Source organism: Ylistrum balloti, unplaced genomic scaffold (assembly GCF_031769215.1).
Source record: "Ylistrum balloti isolate Yb309-2 unplaced genomic scaffold, AGI_CSIRO_Ybal_v1 Utg370956, whole genome shotgun sequence".
In the NCBI taxonomy this organism is placed as follows: Eukaryota; Metazoa; Mollusca; class Bivalvia; order Pectinida; family Pectinidae; genus Ylistrum; species Ylistrum balloti.
Window position 1 is genome coordinate 95,217 of NW_026782538.1, and position 18,812 is coordinate 114,028.

The window sequence follows — 18,812 nt, forward strand, 5'->3', positions numbered from 1 at the left end:
GCAGTGGGTCACTCAGTGGACGGATACATAGCGAAGGACGGAAGTAATTTATCAACTCTTCTTGTCTTCAGATCACCAATCCTTATTGTCGTTTAGTTTAGAGTTATAAAGCATTACATCAATTTGATTTTTTTCAATTTCTTTTTTCTTCAATACAATGTAGTCATTTTAAACACCAAAAGTTATCATCTATAAGTTCTGGAGCTAGAAGAGTTGAGAGTACAATATACTACAAAATAATTATAAACTTTTACTTCAATACAAGATGTAAATGTATTACATCATTGATAAGGACCAGCCTTCAGGTAAATAGGAATATAATGATTTCCAATAATGTTATTAAAATCAGACACAGATATTAAAAATACAAATTGAATACATAAGTTATAACAACACAAAAATTTGCATGATTTTTCCCTCACTTATTATCATCAAAGCCATTCTTGATATTAATACACAATTTATATGCATATAATTTTCTTGTATACTTTATAGAAAACTAATTTGTAAACCGTGATTGAAACATCCAGCTCATTTCCTAACAAGTCACTGACCAAACAGAAACATATCCATCTTCCATTGATATGTAAATTGTATGTGTAAGGATATTTTATTTTAAAATCTACTCATTCTGTAAAAATGTTACATTCTGTGTACTTCACAGCAAAATGTGATCACTTTATCACAAGTCATTATCAAAACCTTCCAATCAAGAAAAAAATATGAGATAAAAAAACTAGAGCGATTTTACTACTGCATCATCTTATGATGAACAAAATCCCGATATTATGATTAAATAAAATACAACAAATACTGGTTAATTAGTAAAACGTTAAACAACAAATAAATAGTAGACTACTTATATTTCACTTCACTTTTCTGTACATATGTACTTGCGAGTGACAAAATTGATATTTCACTCAAGTGGGTGTGGTCTGTAGATATAATCATTATCAAGATTTCATGTTGTGATCGATTATCAAACTTTACATGAGCTATCTATAAATCTCAAAAGTATACAGGATGGAATGTTAACAGATGTATAGTTTCAAAATACTAAAATTTACTACAGTAATGATATATTAACAAGTTATCACAAACCTTCATCATAACTTTATAAAAACATTTCATTTCAACAGATAAATAATGGATTTGTTGATTTGAAAATAAACTCCTTTTGATATGGAAGAAATCAACCATCAACATATTTTTCCAAGTTACAAAGCCTTAATATGATAGGAAAAATGCACTTCAAATATGTAATATATCTGGAATAACAAGAAGACAGTGAATTTCCTTTTAATTGTGTGTAATTATTAGCCAGTTCTAGTAGGCAATAAAAGCAATGATATTTTCTATGCTTGAGATTAAAACATAGACAAAGAGTCGATAGATCTGCTGTAGACATCAGATTCTGTAACATATGGCAGTCTCTTTGTATAAGAATGTCAAGTCTTACTAATTCCTGCCTGTGTTTTAGTGTTTCAGCTTTAATCCTGTAACTTAATTTTAAAATGAATGTCAGACATAGTGTTATTTCAATTCTCTTGTATTTCCAATATCTGAAGATTATTACAGCAGACATGTAAGAAAGTGCATCATAACATATTTTCGTAAAGTATCTACGACAATCTATTATAAACATTATAGCGGAGATGTTTATTCCATGTCATCCACACTTTCTCCCTTCTTCAGCTTGGCAATGATCTAAAACAAACAGGAAATAAGGTGTAACTATAAATACAGTGTAACCATAGATACATGAACCAACCATACAATATGAATCTTCATACAGCAATGAACCAACTACACAATATACAGAAAACTTAATGATATATCTGGGAACTTACATTCTTCAGCTTGGCAATTTCTTTGTTGTCAGCATTCTTGGATGCATCATTAGTGATCAGCTTGACTCTGGAGGCATACCTATTGTAGTAACAAATATTTGTAAATGTTATCTGTGTGGACTGGAGGGAAGGAAGATGTGAGAAGGCAGATAAGGGGAAGGATTAGGGGAGACTTTGAAAAGCTAAAAATGAAAGACATTTTTATTTTTGTAATGAAGGATATGATGGAATGAGGAGAAGCTGAACTGAGCAGAACACTGGATGGTGGGGAATGGGTAGAATGGGTAGGGATGGTTGGATGGGAGAGAGGTGGATAGGGTGAAAAGAGGTTGGGGGTGGGATCACAGAAAGGGCTTTCATGGGAGAAGAGAGCTGGATGGAGGAAAGAATTTTAAGGGGAAAGACAGCTGGATTGGCAGACAGGCTGATTGAGAAGGGGCTGGATGGGCAGAGATGACTGAATGGAGGAGGGAACTGGATGGGGAGAAACAACATTGTGGGAGGGGGCTGGATTAGAATAAGGGCTGGATTAGGAGAAGGGCCATATGAGGATGAGAATGAAGAATGGATGGGCAGAAATGGTTGGATCATGGAGAGCACATGATTATGGAAGAGGGTTGTATAAGAAAGAGGGATGAAGGGGCAGAGACAGGACAATGAAGGAGGGGGCTGGATGGGGTTACCCAGGGAAGATGGCTGAATATAGAAATCGGCATGGTAGGGAAAGGTATAAATAGGCTGCGTGAGGGGAAAAAAATTCTTACATCAGAGATATAATGGTTTCATCCTGGTTATAGTCTGCAGGGGAGATGTTGACAAACATAAGAGTCTTAGCGTTGCCTCCCAATGAATCCTGCATCAACATGGTGAGTTTATTGTTTCTGTAGGGAATGAACTGCTGGTCACTACTCAGTGCAGAAATCACATCTCCCAGAGCAGACAAGGACTTGTTGATGGACATAGCTTCCTAAAACACCAAAACACTATATAAAGCATGTACCACAAGTAGTATGTAGACCTATTCCAGTCCACATCTTTACAACATGACATGATCACAATTTCTATATTAGGAATGAAAGGTGTTAAAATTTTCTGTCACATAAGTGTTATATAATTCATTAGGATTCCGTTTTGTGAAAAGCTTAAATTAAAAGTGCATGAACCCTAATTGACACACTCTACACGGGTTCTAAAAGAATAAACATTTCTCAGTGTAAAAAGTTTACTTATTACTTCAATTTAAAAATCATTATAATCCCAGAATTATCACAATATTAAGGCACCAATGAGGCTGTTAAAAAATGGGTGTTTCTGATCAGTGTCTTACTTTCAGCTGTTCTGCTCCAGCCCCAGTCTTAGCCACACGCTCACTACCAGCCAAATCCACCAGACTGAGCTATAACATAAAGAACATGGAACATTTCTCAAAGTCATAAAAACATGAAATTCTGAAGCAGAATATTAAGAATAGATGTGGTGATAATGATTCTACAAACCCTGATACGCCATGTTATAAAAATAGATGTGGTGATTATGATTCTACAAACCCTGATACGCCGTGTTATAAAAATAGATGTGGTAATAATGATTCTACAAACCCTGATACGCTGTGTTATAAAAATAGATGTGGTGATAATGATTCTACAAACATGATACGCTATGTTATAAAAATAGATGTGGTGATAATGATTCTACAAACCCTGATACGCTATGTTATAAAAATAGATGTGGTGATAATGATTCTACAAACATGATACGCCATGTTATAAAAATAGATGTGGTGATAATGATTCTACAAACCCTGATACGCCATGTTATAAAAATAGATGTGGTGAGCTGTGTATTCTAACGTCGTCATTATATCCTACACAAGTCACAATGTAATATTAATTCATCAAACAAGTTCAATAATTTGATATGTGACATATCAAACAATCTATTCCATATAATATCAACACAAGTATAAGATTCTATTTTTCATATAAACTGTAATCCTTAAAGTAAGCATTTACTCTTGCCATTTGCCTTTAAGACAGACATACTTTGATATGGATAGTATGATTCTCATTATCAAGAAAACCATGTGATGTCATCAAACATGACTTATGACATCACAAAAGTGTTATTACACACATTTCTATATGGTATTTATGTTTATAGCATGACCGTAAGACATAACACAACGCACCAGTTACTTCATACAAGAAGCCCATGGGCCTTAACGGTCATCTGACATAAAACACAAGATTTCAAATTTTGAACTTGAGAAGAAGTCGAAAATGTGTTTTCAAGATGGCGGCCATGTTGGATTTCGGACCAACCCAAAATTAACAAACTTTGGTCAGGATCATGTCACGATCATTTCAGATAAGTTTCAGCTCAATGAGACATGTAGAACTTGAGAAGAAGTTGAAAATGTTTACGATGGACGACGTACGATGGACGCCGCTGGAAAGGCAATCACAATATCAATCAATAAAAAATCAAACCTAATACACTGTACTCATACCCTTTTATCAAGTATAATCTATCCAACATTCTCCAATGTTAAATCATGCCCGTAACCATTTTGAATTTAATCAATGTGTTACTGATAACTATTCCCAGCCTGCACGGATGCTTACCTTTCCTTTGAGGACCTGTCCTGTAGCCTTGTTGGTACTCTCCATCATAATCCCAATAATCAGATGGGAACGAGAACTCTCGTCATTCATCTCTGTTAAAGAGAATTAACACCAAACAATAAAGGACATTCTAATACACTCATTAACCTGTTCCCCTATAATGTTATCTTTGGGTTTGAACTAAGTATATAGGACATCTATTTTCTCACTATTCTGTGTGCCTAAATTATACTTAATTTGGTGTGATCATATTTTCACACACTTTTCAGCAACATAGTCTGATGATGAGTTTGTGAATCCAAAATAATTGCTAAATAAAAACAACCACGAAAAAACTACATCAATGTAAATATATTTTAGTTCAATACTTTCAGTGCCAAAAAGGCATAGATTACTGCTAAAATATGCTTGTTTACTGTATTCTGTTCTATAAAACAGCTAATTTTGATGAAACAAGCTACACTACAGAAGAAACTTGATCAATCAAACCACAGTAACTAGTACCTAAATATGAAATTGTCTTAATCAGAGGGATGAAAAGCCAAAGCTTCATTACTTACTTGTAGAGGCCATATGTCTGTTCTTGCTGCCCTCATCAGTACTTACTTGTAGAGGCAGTATGTCTGTTCTTGCTGCCCTCATCAGTACTTACTTGTAGAGGCAGTATGTCTGTTCTTGCTGCCCTCATCAGTACTTACTTGTAGAGGTAGTATGTCTGTTCTTGCTGCCCTCATCAGTACTTACTTGTAGAGGCCGTATGTCTGTTCTTGCTGCCCTCATGTTCTTGCTGCCCTCATCAGTACTTACTTGTAGAGGCAGTATGTCTATTCTTGCTGCCCTCATCATTACTTACTTGTAGAGGCAGTATGTCTATTCTTGCTGCCCTCATCATTACTTACTTGTAGAGGCAGTATGTCTATTCTTGCTGCCCTCATCATTACTTACTTGTAGAGGCAGTATGTCTATTCTTGCTGCCCTCATCATTACTTACTTGTAGAGGCAGTATGTCTGTTCTTGCTGCCCTCATCAGTACTTACTTGTAGAGGCAGTATGTCTGTTCTTGCTGCCCTCATCAGTACTTACTTGTAGAGGCAGTATGTCTGTTCTTGCTGCCCTCATCATTACTTACTTGTAGAGGCAGTATGTCTGTTCTTGCTGCCCTCATCAGTACTTACTTGTAGAGGCTGTATGTCTATTCTTGCTGCCCTCATCATTACTTACTTGTAAAGGCAGTATGTCTGTTCTTGTTGTCCTCATCATTACTTACTTGTAGAGGCAGTATGTCTATTCTTGCTGCCCTCATCATTACTTACTTGTAGAGGCAGTATGTCTGTTCTTGCTGCCCTCATCATTACTTACTTGTAGAGGCCATATGTCTGTTCTTGCTGCCCTCATCAGTACTTACTTGTAGAGGCAGTATGTCTGTTCTTGCTGCCCTCATCAAATAGAGCACCAAGTTCTTTGGCATTATTTGCTGCTTTAACACACGATCCCTGTACAAAAACCATGCCCTTCTTGTCCTTCTTAATCTCCATCCTATCCTGAAATCCAAAAGTAAAGGTCATTCATGAACTGTTATTGATACTATCTGATTCTGTCATACAAACATAAAAATGTGCTCTAATTCTGTTTATATATCGTTCTATTCCATCTGATCATTTCAAAATACTTGATAATACCATTAATCTTTTTCATGACAAAAACATCACACTGCATTTAAATAAAGGTGATAAAAGACTTTGGGTGGATGAGTGTTGCCATGGATATTGAGCTCCTTTTTCACCTCGGTAACTAGGATTTGTTTTCCTGAGACTTCCTTCCATAGTAAGACCTGTGTTCTGTCACTCAGACAGTAATTCCTATAGCTGACATTTCTTGTTACAGGACTGTGTAACAGATACATGGGTCTTGCTCAATTTATCGGTCAAATACCAGATATGTGAGTGATTCTGTACTCATAACTGTGTTTAAGGAAGATGAGATCACTGACCAGCCAGTGCTTTTGGGCAAAACACATCACTCTATCTGATTTGAATAGCATGCTGTTCAGTGAGTTTGTCAACAGCTACTACAAGTAGACGCCATCTAAAAATAACCATTGCTTTTCATTGGGTGATAAACCCAGTAAACTAACAGACAACAGAAGAGCACATGTTAATGAATTTAATGTGTTGTGAGATACTTACATCATCTGATGTCCCAGGCTTGGCGAACAAGTCAATGAGTTTGTCATTATACAGCTCCATCATGTAGGCTGTCACAGTGATGGTGAACTTGGTTCTGTATCAACAGTATTAGATACTCTGTTATAGACTATATCAAAGTGGACTCTGTCATATAGATTTGATAAAGCAATAAAACCCTCTCAGAATGGTGTTTATAATAAATGTACTCTGTTATAGACTATATCAAAGTGGACTCTGTCATATAGATTTGATAAAGCAATAAAACCCTCTCAGAATGGTGTTTATAATAAATGTACTCTGTTATAGACTATATCAAAGTGGACTCTGTCATATAGATTTGATAAAGCAATAAAACCCTCTCAGAATGGTGTTTATAATAAAAGTACTCCGTTAGAAACTATATCAAAGTGGACTCTGTCATATAGATTTGATAAAGCAATAAAACCCTCTCAGAATGGTGTTTATAATAAATGTACTCTGTTAGAAACTATATCAAAGTGGACTCTGTCATATAAATTTGATAAAGCAATAAAACCCTCTCAGCATGGTGTTTATAATAAATGTATCAACAGTACCAGTATTCTTCAGCATGATATATTAGTGACTAATCTTCAAATTAGTGCTGTGATTAAACTTTTATATACTGACACCAAATTATATGCTTCTTCATTTGAGAAATGTTTTTGTCACTCAATTTTCAGCCCTGTTAGGCAGCGGTATCTGGTAATTTATTTCATCAATAAATCTAGGTGATAAGTTAATCCAAATATATTTTGTTTTGTATTTATGATTTGTGGACATTGACAACACAACATGCCTTGATATTTAAAAGTTTTCAGCAAAAATAAATGAAACTGTACAAAGATCAGGGAAAACTTGATATTTGAAAACTCACCGAAGTTCTTGAGCCAAATCAAAGATTCTTTCAAATGCTCTGGGTGCAATTCCTGGGTATTTTTGTTCCTTGTCACCAATCATAGTGTATGTTTTACCTGAACCTGTCTGTCCATAGGCAAAGATACACACATTATACCCATCAACAGCTGACTGGATCAAGTTCTGTAAACAATAGATACATTATACACATCAACAGCTGACTGGATCAAGTTCTGTAAACAATAGATACTTTATACACATCAACAGCTGACTGGATCAAGTTCTGTAAACAATAGATACATTATACACATCAACAGCTGACTGGATCAAGTTCTGTAAACAATAGATACACACATTATACCCATCAACAGCTGACTGGATCAAGTTCTGTAAACAATAGATACATTATACCCATCAACAGCTGACTGGATCAAGTTCTGTAAACAATAGATACACACATTATACACATCAACAGCTGACTGGATCAAGTTCTGTAAACAATAGATACATTATACACATCGACAGCTGACTGGATCAAGTTCTGTAAACAATAGATACACACATTATACCAATCTAATGCTGATGGGATCAAGTTCTTAAAATTCCATAGGTCTGTCTCCTGATGTCAACTGTCAGGTAACATAGGTCTATCATTTGATATCATCTGTCAACAACATGGTTGGAGAACCTACACATAAAACTTCAGAAAGATCCAGTCCTTCTCAAGAAATAGCAATAACAAACTTTCATTGCCAAATTTCAAGATGGCTTCCTGTCTGGAACTTATATATGAGATTTGACAGAGATCCACATAGTACTTCTAAAGAAATTGAAACACAATTTAAAAACTTATTAAGGATTGACAACATATGCAGATTCAAACACATGAACAGACAAATAATGCAAAGGTTATTCAATAAGTTACATTGATGAAAGAACAAGACTTCCAAGTTTAAAATTGTTTTCAGAAAAACTTCTGTATCTTATTTCTTGAGATATCGTAATTTAATTTTTGTATAAAATTTGACGTACATTGGTGTCCTCGAAAACCTTCTCCTGTGGTGTGGTCTCCATGAAGATTTGGTCGAAAGTGAACTCCTTGGTGCCACGGGATGAGTCCACACTGATGGAGTATTCATCGGGAGACTTGAGGACAGACACATTACCCTGTAGTAAGAAAAGGATAGTCTAAAACTTGGTTGTTTTTTTTTTTAAATCCATAAATTTCATTTTTTTTTTCTTTTTTTGTTTTGTTTGTTTCTCAATACATTAATGATCTTAATCCTTATGATTTAATGTTTTTAAACAGTTTCCATCACCACAACAACATGACTACATAGATACAGGGTGCTGGATTGTATGGACAGCTGGAGTTGTATTAATTTGTATATGTTTGGGGTAAGTTGCAATTTAGAGTTTGGAATATAGGCAGGAGATTCTCTTTCACTTTACCTATGTTCTACTTACTCTTTCTTTTTCCGACCCACTTAAAGGTCTGGCTCGACAGTAGACTCGGATCTTCCCCTTCATGTCCTCAACTATGTTGTAATACTTTCTCCTGAGTACCTAGACAAATGAAATAAACAATGAAATTATAATTGATGATAGAAACACCGTCGTAAATCACCTGTGAAGATCTGTACAGGTTACTCACCCTCTCAGAGTTGTAGTTCTCGGTAAGTGTCTTGTTTTCCTCTCCAAGTTTTTTATTTTCTTTTTCCAAGTTTTTGACTTTAGTAGCAGCCTCTACTCCCTCCTTGGCTGCCGTACCTAAAGCATCTAGCTCCACCTTTACCTTCTTCAACTCATTCACGCTGTTGTCACGTTCCTAAAACGTTAGATGTACACGAAATGAGTTTCAAACTCTATAAGTTATACAATGATTATTTGTGTTTTATTCTTTGAGAAATTAATGCACTATAGTGGGATATCTTTTTTACTAGACACCTGAAAACAAATATAAAATGTCCCTCGGATCCAAAATAGTGATTCAGGACTCGAGATCTAATAGGACAAATATTCAGCATTAAATCTCTGACCAAGTGGGAAATGTAAATAGGATTAGGAGGACATTTATTACAGTTTAAAAGTATTCATAACATAATCAAATGTATTTTTTGTTAGTGATTCACCTTCTTTGTTACTTTGAGTTCCTCTTCAGTACTTTTCAGATTTTCATCCAGTTTTGTTGTTTTATTTTTCTCTATTTCAATCTTCTTTTCCAGTTCTTTCAGAATCTTCTCATTCCTTTTCTGTGCATTTTTCTGAGAGTGAAAAAAACATGTATTGAGTATTTCAAGCATTTTTTAAGTATTCAAGTAATTTCCAGTTTTACCTTGATCCTGTTTCCTTAAAAGGTAAACACTTCCATATTAAGCCCATGTCTGGTCGTTTCACTACCAAGTCACCACTGATCTGGTCATTTCACTACCTGGTCACCACTTATCTGGTCGTTTCACTACCAAGTCACCACTTATCTGGTCGTTTCACTACCCAGTCACCACTTATCTGGTCATTTCACTACCAAGTCACCACTTATCTGGTCATTTCACTACCTGGTCACCACTTATCTGTTCGTTTCACTACCAAGTCACCACTGATCTGGTCATTTCACTACCAAGTCACCACTTATCTGGTCATTTCACTACCTGGTCACCACTTATCTGTTCGTTTCACTACCAAGTCACCACTGATCTGGTCATTTCACTACCAAGTCACCACTGATCTGGTCATTTCACTACCCAGTCACCACTGATCTGATCGTTTCACTACCAAGTCACCACTGATCTGATCGTTTCACTACAAAGTCACCACTGATCTGGTCATTCCACTACCAAGTCACCACTTATCTTGTCTTTTCACTACCAAGTCAGCACTGATCTCGTCGTTTCACTACCAAGTCACCACTGATCTCGTCTTTTCACTACCAAGTCACCACTGATCTGGTCGTTTCACTACCTGGTCACCACTTATCTGGTCGTTTCACTACCTGGTCACCAATTATCTGATCGTTTCACTACAAAGTCACCACTGATCTGGTCATTCCACTACCAAGTCACCACTGATCTGATCGTTTCACTACAAAGTCACCACTGATCTGGTCATTCCACTACCAAGTCACCACTTATCTTGTCTTTTCACTACCAAGTCAGCACTGATCTCGTCGTTTCACTACCAAGTCACCACTGATCTGATCGTTTCACTACAAAGTCACCACTGATCTGGTCATTCCACTACCAAGTCACCACTGATCTGATCGTTTCACTACCAAGTCACCACTGATCTGGTCATTCCACTACCAAGTCACCACTGATCTGATCGTTTCACTACAAAGTCACCACTGATCTGGTCATTTCACTACCAAGTCACCACTTATCTGGTCATTTCACTACCCAGTCACCACTGATCTGGTTGTTTCACTACCAAGTCACCACTGATCTGATCGTTTCACTACAAAGTCACCACTGATCTGGTCATTCCACTACCAAGTCACCACTGATCTGATCGTTTCACTACCAAGTCACCACTGATCTGGTCATTCCACTACCAAGTCACCACTGATCTGATCGTTTCACTACCAAGTCACCACTGATCTGGTCATTTCACTACCCAGTCACCACTGATCTGGTTGTTTCACTACCAAGTCACCACTGATCTGATCGTTTCACTACAAAGTCACCACTGATCTGGTCATTCCACTACCAAGTCACCACTTATCTTGTCTTTTCACTACAAAGTCACCACTGATCTGGTCATTCCACTACCAAGTCACCACTGATCTGATCGTTTCACTACAAAGTCACCACTGATCTGGTCATTCCACTACCAAGTCACCACTGATCTGATCGTTTCACTACAAAGTCACCACTGATCTGGTCATTCCACTACCAAGTCACCACTTATCTTGTCTTTTCACTACCAAGTCAGCACTGATCTCGTCGTTTCACTACCAAGTCACCACTGATCTCGTCTTTTCACTACCAAGTCACCACTGATCTGGTCGTTTCACTACCTGGTCACCACTTATCTGGTCGTTTCACTACCTGGTCACCAATTATCTGGTCATTCCACTCCCCAGTCACCACTTATCTGGTCATTTCACTACCTGGTCACCACTTATTTGTTCGTTTCACTACCAAGTCACCACTGATCTGGTCATTTCACTACCAAGTCACCACTTATCTGGTCATTTCACTACCAAGTCACCATTTATCTGGTTGTTTCACTACCTGGTCACCACTTATCTGGTCATTTCACTACCAAGTCACCATTTATCTGGTCATTTCACTACCAAGTAACCATTGATCTGGTTGTTTCACTACCAAGTCACCACTTATCTGGTCGTTTCACTACCCTGTCACCACTTATCTGGTCATTTCACTACCAAGTCACCACTTATCTGGTCGTTTCACTACCCTTTCACCACTTATCTGGTCATTTCACTACCAAGTCACCATTTATCTGGTTGTTTCACTACCTGGTCACCACTTGTCAAGTTGTTTTACTACTGAGACCATGTTATTCTGAAAGTTATCATTAACAATTAAATTACTGCTAGTACTGTTATCAAACATTCCTTGTTCTGTCACATATCCTGAAGTTTGTTTACTTACATCATCAACTGTTCCACCTACAGCTGCAGTTCCTGGTCGACCGCCCCGCTTCATGTCCATTTCCAGTTGTTTGAGTCGCATGTTCAGCTCATTGTTCTCTTGTTTGATTTTGGTCATCTGTTCTCTCATAGCCTTCACTGCAGCATCAGAGGTACCACCCTTACCCTACAGGTAAATACGGAGCTATAAATGTCAGAGGTACCACCCTTACCCTAAAGGTAAATACATAGATATAACTGTCAGAGGAACCACCCTTACCCTACAGGTAAATAAGGAGATATAACTGTCAGAGGTACCACCCTTACCCTACAGGTAAATACGGAGATATAACTATCAGAGGTACCATCCTTACCCTACAGGTTAATATGGAGATACAACTGTCAGAGGTACCACCCTTACCCTACAGGTAAATATGGAGATATAACTGTCAGAGGTACCATCCTTACCCTACAGGTAAATACATAGATATAACTGTCAGAGGTACCATCCTTACCCTACAGGTAAATACATAGATATAACTGTCAGAGGTACCACCCTTACCCTACAGGTAAATACATAGATATAACTGTCAGAGGTACCTCCCTTACCCTACAGGTAAATACGGAGATACAACTGTCAGAGGTACCACCCTTACCCTACAGGTAAATACGGAGATACAACTGTCAGAGGTACCTCCCTTACCCTACAGGTAAATACGGAGATACAACTGTCAGAGGTACCTCCCTTACCCTACAGGTAAATACAGAGATATAACTATCAGAGGTACCTCCCTTACCCTACAGGTAAATACAGAGATACAACTGTCAGAGGTACCTCCCTTACCCTACAGGTAAATACAGAGATATAACTATCAGAGGTACCTCCCTTACCCTACAGGTAAATACAGAGATACAACTGTCAGATGTACCAAAAAATTGAAATTAAGATCAATGTATTTAAAGAGAAAATAATTTTTTAAGTGGCAAAATTAATCAACATAGTCCAGTTAACTGTAAACTGTAGGTTATATTCTTGGCCATGCATACTGTATAAACATACTCCAGGTCGGATTATGACAGGCTTTATACTTGGAGAGAAATAAAGTTCAACTCCAATCTAAATGTAAAACATTTAGTTCAATTAATTAACAAAGTCAACAGTAAACTAGTTGAAAATAAGGACCTAAAATGTTGGGATGATCATACATAGATATTGATATATTCCAGGTTTGGTGATGACAGTTGGAGTACTTTGAGAGAAATAAAGCTCAAGGCCGGACTAAACTGAAAACTTTAACATGGAGCAACTTAAGTCCAGTTAACAGCAAACTGAAGGTGAAAATCAGAATCTAAAATGTGGACTGGGATAATCATAAATAAATGTAAATAGTAAATAGTGTAATATATTCAAGGTTTCACTCTGAGAGTTTAAACACCTCAAGGGCAATAAAAGTCAACACCGCCTAAACAAAAAACTTTGACATGACACATTTGAATAACAAAGTTGAATGAACTATAAAATGTAGGTGAATATCCAGAATCTGAAATGTGTGTTGAAATGATCCTACATACATGTAGTGATATATGTATTACAGCTTCTGTTAGGAAACTTTACTTACTTAATTAAGCTCAATTTGGAGCCACATAAAATACACATTTAACATGGCAAGATCATTTAACAGTCTAATTAGTTGTCAGCTAAATATCACAATCTTTATGGAAGGCATTATCTAAGATACTCTTGCTTAAATAAAACCATTAAGTAGTTATGTTACTATAGCACTTGTTTTTGATGAACAAGTGTTGTTACCATGGACCAAAATCACTATTAAAATTTCAAGGGAGATAACTCAAATTCAAAATCCCACATATATTGCTACAGTTTACCTATATCCTTGCATCAAGATGAAGCCACTGACACTTACCCCTGCTACTACAGCACCAATCTGTCAAAGACAAAAAACAATACATCTATAACAGAGGTACTAACAGGAGTTTCCAGTTCATAGGCAATTTGTTAAATGAGCCTAAATTCTTTAGAGATTGGGTTTGAAATATCCATATCATTTTAATAAACCCACTTTACATATCCTTGACTTATCTGTATGCTTTCTTAGAAAGCTTTTCTTTAAAGTTTTACATTGATTAGGGATAAGCAGATATTGTACAACACAATGAATACTTATACATTAGAACTGCTTTTAGAGTAAGTTATGAATCTCATAATTTATATGATGATGAAACCTGTGTATAATATTAGTATCAATAGACCAGTGTAACAAAGCTGAGATGAAATGTGTTGGTACTTATGCCTGGTTAACAGAGTTCCTGGTACTTACACCTGGTTAACAGAGTTCCTTGTACTTACACCTGGTTAACAGAGTTCCAGGTACTTACACCTGGTTAACAGAGTTCCTGGTACTTACACCTGGTTAACAGAGTTCCTGGTACTTACACCTGGTTAACAGAGTTCCTGGTACTTACACCTGGTTAACAGAGTTCATGGTACTTACACCTGGTTAACAGAGTTCATGGTACTTACACCTGGTTAACAGAGTTCCTGAGATGAAATGTGCTGGTACTTATGCCTGGTTAACAGAGCTCCAGAGATGAAATGTGTTGGTACTTACACCTGGTTAACAGAGTTCCTGGTACTTACACCTGGTTAACAGAGTTCCTGGTACTTACGCCTTGTAAACAGAGTTCCTGAGATGAAATGTGTTGGTACTTACGCCTGGTTTTACTCCAGCAGATTCCAGCTCCTTGATCCTTTTCTCGAGTGCATTGATCCGTTTTTTGTCATCGTTGATTCTGGTCTGGTCCTTCTTTTCCTGTGCTGACACTGCATCTCTCACAGCCTTATCCTTTTCTGTTTTAGCATTCTTAAACTTGGCCTAAATGAAACACATATCTAATGTTTGAAATGTTTTTCTAATAATTACTATAATACTGGTCCATAAACAAAGTTTCAAATATTTCTTCAGTGATAGTAGTATTTTTACACTTTTGTTTGGTTACTGTACTGGTTTGGAGTTTGATCTTCATGTACTGCAGGTTCTTCATACTTAACAGACAGACATGAAACAAACACTCCTGTGAAATATTTATTCATTGTTCTTTAACAATTGCCACAACAATAAACATCTATTTTTCAAATGGAGTAACAATGTTTCACATTAGCTTATATATAATTCTATTCCAATGACCTACCTCCAGATCCCTATTTGCCGCTCGCTGGCTCTCCAGATTTTTGTTAGCACTGTCTAGCTTGGTCTGTAGTTCAGACAACTGACCAGTTAGTCCAGCAGCTGCTGTACCTGAGGTAGTCTTCTCCTTCTCAAGGGCTGCCTGGAGAGGATATATCACAAAGCTCATCAGGATATGCTGATACATTATACATTACCTGGTCATCCACTATCATGTCCCATGATCAATTTGATCATATTGTAAATTTAATCATCAACATAAGCATGTCTTCAAGGGAGATAAATGTGAAAATCTTCCTTTAGTTTCAAAAATACAAGTTATGTGATAAATGTAACCTTACATTTATGCCTATGTATAAAGACTTGTGGCAAATTATTGATAATTCCATCTTACATTGACACTCGAGTAAGATCCTCCATCTGCAAACGTTATTTCAATAAATGATTTGCAATTGGTTGCATTTGTTTTGAAAAATTTAATATTCCAATATCATATGATGTCTATGAAAATTCAGTAAGTTTGTCTCATCATTAAATAGGACTTAAGAGTATTTGTGTAAAACATCTGCCTTTGTTTTCTCATGTATGTCTCAACATTAAATCTGACTAAAGAGTATTCGTGTAAAACATCTGCCTTTGTTTTCTCTTTAATGATAAGAGTTATTTGCAAATACTAAACAAACCGTGTGCCTATTGACACTGGTTCTAAAGGAAATAATTAAGTTCAAAACCTGTCAGCAATTTAAAAGATCAAATTTGTTTATAACATCAATATTTGACCTCTAGAATTCTATGCCAAACATCCTGAAACTATTACTGACTAAAAAATAGACCAGTGCCCTCAATACAAAGCCTATCTCAGTAAAATATCATTGCTGCATAGACAGAATGGTAAAACACAATGTGCCATAGTCTATTTATTAACAGCAGCATAAACATTAAGATACAGTGATATGGTACATGAAAATCTATTTGACTTTAAACTTAGCAACACACAACGAATGTATAAACTCACAATCTTAGTCTGTAGATTTTTTATTTCCTTGGCTGTGTCCATCGGTACGTTGGCCAGTCTTTCCTTCTCCAACTCATCAATTCGAGTCTTGGACTTGTCCAGCTCCTGAAATATGTACATAAGATTAACCAGTTCAAATGTTACTCATTTATCATCACCCAACAAACTACTAGAGTTTGCTTGTTAAATTTTAAGTTTGTGAGAACTTGTTTAAGGTCAAGGTAAACACTGACCTAGTGACCTACGTTCGATGAAATGTTAATATTCCAGGCTCCAAAAAGCTAAAGCTATTGGATGTGCTAGATTTCATGATCAAAATAATGATCTCCTTAAGAAAATTCCTGATGTGATATAAGTCATGCTCGTTAGTATGTCAGGTGGTTCCATTGTAAGTAACCTTGTTTTCATTTGTGATTGTGATATTATTGACTCAGATTGAACAAGATTTAGACAGAATGTGCCGTAGATGAGGAATACTTCCTCTGAAACACATAGCCTTATTCTCCTTGTACTTTTACAGGAATCTCCATGTACACCTAGCTTTTGTTTAAATTTTGCCCTATTTTATTGAATTGTTTGAAAGAAGATTTTGTTGATATCTTGGTATTTTCTATGCTACTTTTTGTGATTAGTGTAGTGTTTCGCAATCTACCTTGACATGGACAATAATAATATATAATAAGCAAATACCGGTGCTGTACTCTGAGTATGAACCTACCTGTTCCACAGTCTTTATGATAACTTCAGATGTTTTGAGAATTACTCTATGGATGTGTACCTACCTGTTCCACAGTCTTTATGATAACTTCGGATGTTTTGAGAATTACTCTATGGATGTGTACCTACCTGTTCCACAGTCTTTATGATAACCTTGGATGTTTTAAGAATCACTCTATGGATGTGTACCTACCTGTTCCACAGTCTTTATGATAACTTTGGATGTTTTAAGAATTACTCTATGGATGTGTACCTACCTGTTCCACAGTCTTTATGATAACCTTGGATGTTTTAAGAATTACTCTATGGATGTTTACCTACCTGTTCCACAGTCTTTATGATAACCTTGGATGTTTTAAGAATTACTCTGTAAGTATGTACCTAACTGTTCCACAGTCTTTATGATAACTTTGGATGTTCTAAGAATTACTCTATGAATGTGTACCTACCTGTTCCATAGCCTTAATGATAGCCTTGGATGTTTTGTTGTTGCTGTCTATTTTAGCTTTGATGTCAGCCTTCTCATTATTTGTCTCCTCTCGTAACACAGCCATCTGCTTGTGGAGGTTTTCGAGCTCATCCTTGGTGTTTTGGTGTGCAGCTTTTTCCTGAGACAAAGCTGTGTCCAACTTGTTACCTGAGACTGGAGGCGGGTGATCTGTTCCGACAATTCCTGTTAATGAAGTCATTATAATAATGTAAAAAGTGACCAAAGGTTAAGGGGATATGTTACCCATATCAATGTTATAGAAATTTTTCCCTCAATATTTTATTAACTTCATCTAAATTCCATCAACGATGGTCTTCTGTCTACTATTTATCTGACCTTCACCTCATAACCTGAGAAACATTTGTAAGACCATGACCTTGTGAGCTGATCAAGTTGATAACCTCTGTAAAAACAGGACCAGCAGTAAAGTTAATCAGCTGAACATTTATATAAGAAATGTGTTGAAGACTTTAAGTACTGACCTCTGTGTTGGTACCCATAGCTAGGGTGGTCTGGAGTTCTGCCTGATTCTTGGCCTCCTCTAATTTGGTTTCCAGGTCCTATTTACCATACACACATCATAAACTTTACATTGCCACTTATTTCAGTACAAATATACAACATTGCTTCTGTTAAAAAATTCTGATGAACTTTAAAAAAAAAAAATTATGTCAATGTTTAAAATTCTGAATCATCAAATTTTAATGGTAATAATGTCTTTTCTTCCTTTTAATAGACACATTCTTCATTTACGTATACATTTCCAAAATCTAGCTCTAAAATTTATTGATGCCATGTTAATAATTAGATACATGTTTCATGTGACAGGCTTGTCAAGGAGGTGCACAGTTTACATAAGCCTAACAACACTATTCTTTTCAGCCTATAAGCCTCACCTTCATCTTGGCAGCCATCTGACTTCGCTCTTTCTTCAGTTCATCGTTCTCTGTCTCCAAGTCAGACACTTTGTTGTCCATTGCTGACATCTGGTGTTCAATCTGTTCCACCACTGCTCTCTCCTCTGTTGGCGAAATGTTGGTCAGACAATTTTTGTGACTATTTGATATTCATAGAATTTATCTTAGACATTAGTATACCTGGACTTGCTGTGGTATAATTAAACACTATCATATGCCTGGACTTGCTGTGGTATAATTAAACACTATCATATGCCTGGACTTGCTGTGGTATAATTAAACACTATCATATGCCTGGACTTGCTGTGGTATAATTAAACACTATCATATGCCTGAACTT

The 18,812-nt window shown here is 36.4% G+C and overlaps 1 protein-coding gene across 1 annotated transcript; it reads right to left on the reverse strand.

Annotated features, from left to right (window-relative positions):
• Nucleotides 1-1,177: 1,177 nt before the first annotated feature.
• Nucleotides 1,178-18,611, reverse strand: LOC132559714 (uncharacterized; the record flags this gene model as incomplete). Its single annotated transcript, XM_060224336.1, is given in 20 exon segments — nucleotides 1,178-1,707; nucleotides 1,851-1,929; nucleotides 2,615-2,817; nucleotides 3,178-3,246; nucleotides 4,475-4,566; nucleotides 5,880-6,015; nucleotides 6,661-6,754; nucleotides 7,556-7,719; nucleotides 8,569-8,703; nucleotides 9,004-9,102; nucleotides 9,191-9,364; nucleotides 9,669-9,800; nucleotides 12,150-12,314; nucleotides 14,860-15,021; nucleotides 15,338-15,475; nucleotides 16,349-16,453; nucleotides 17,515-17,696; nucleotides 17,699-17,738; nucleotides 18,038-18,115; nucleotides 18,452-18,611. Coding segments are annotated over 20 exon segments (2,455 nt in total), but the record flags the coding sequence as incomplete, so codon positions are not given.
• Nucleotides 18,612-18,812: the final 201 nt, after the last annotated feature.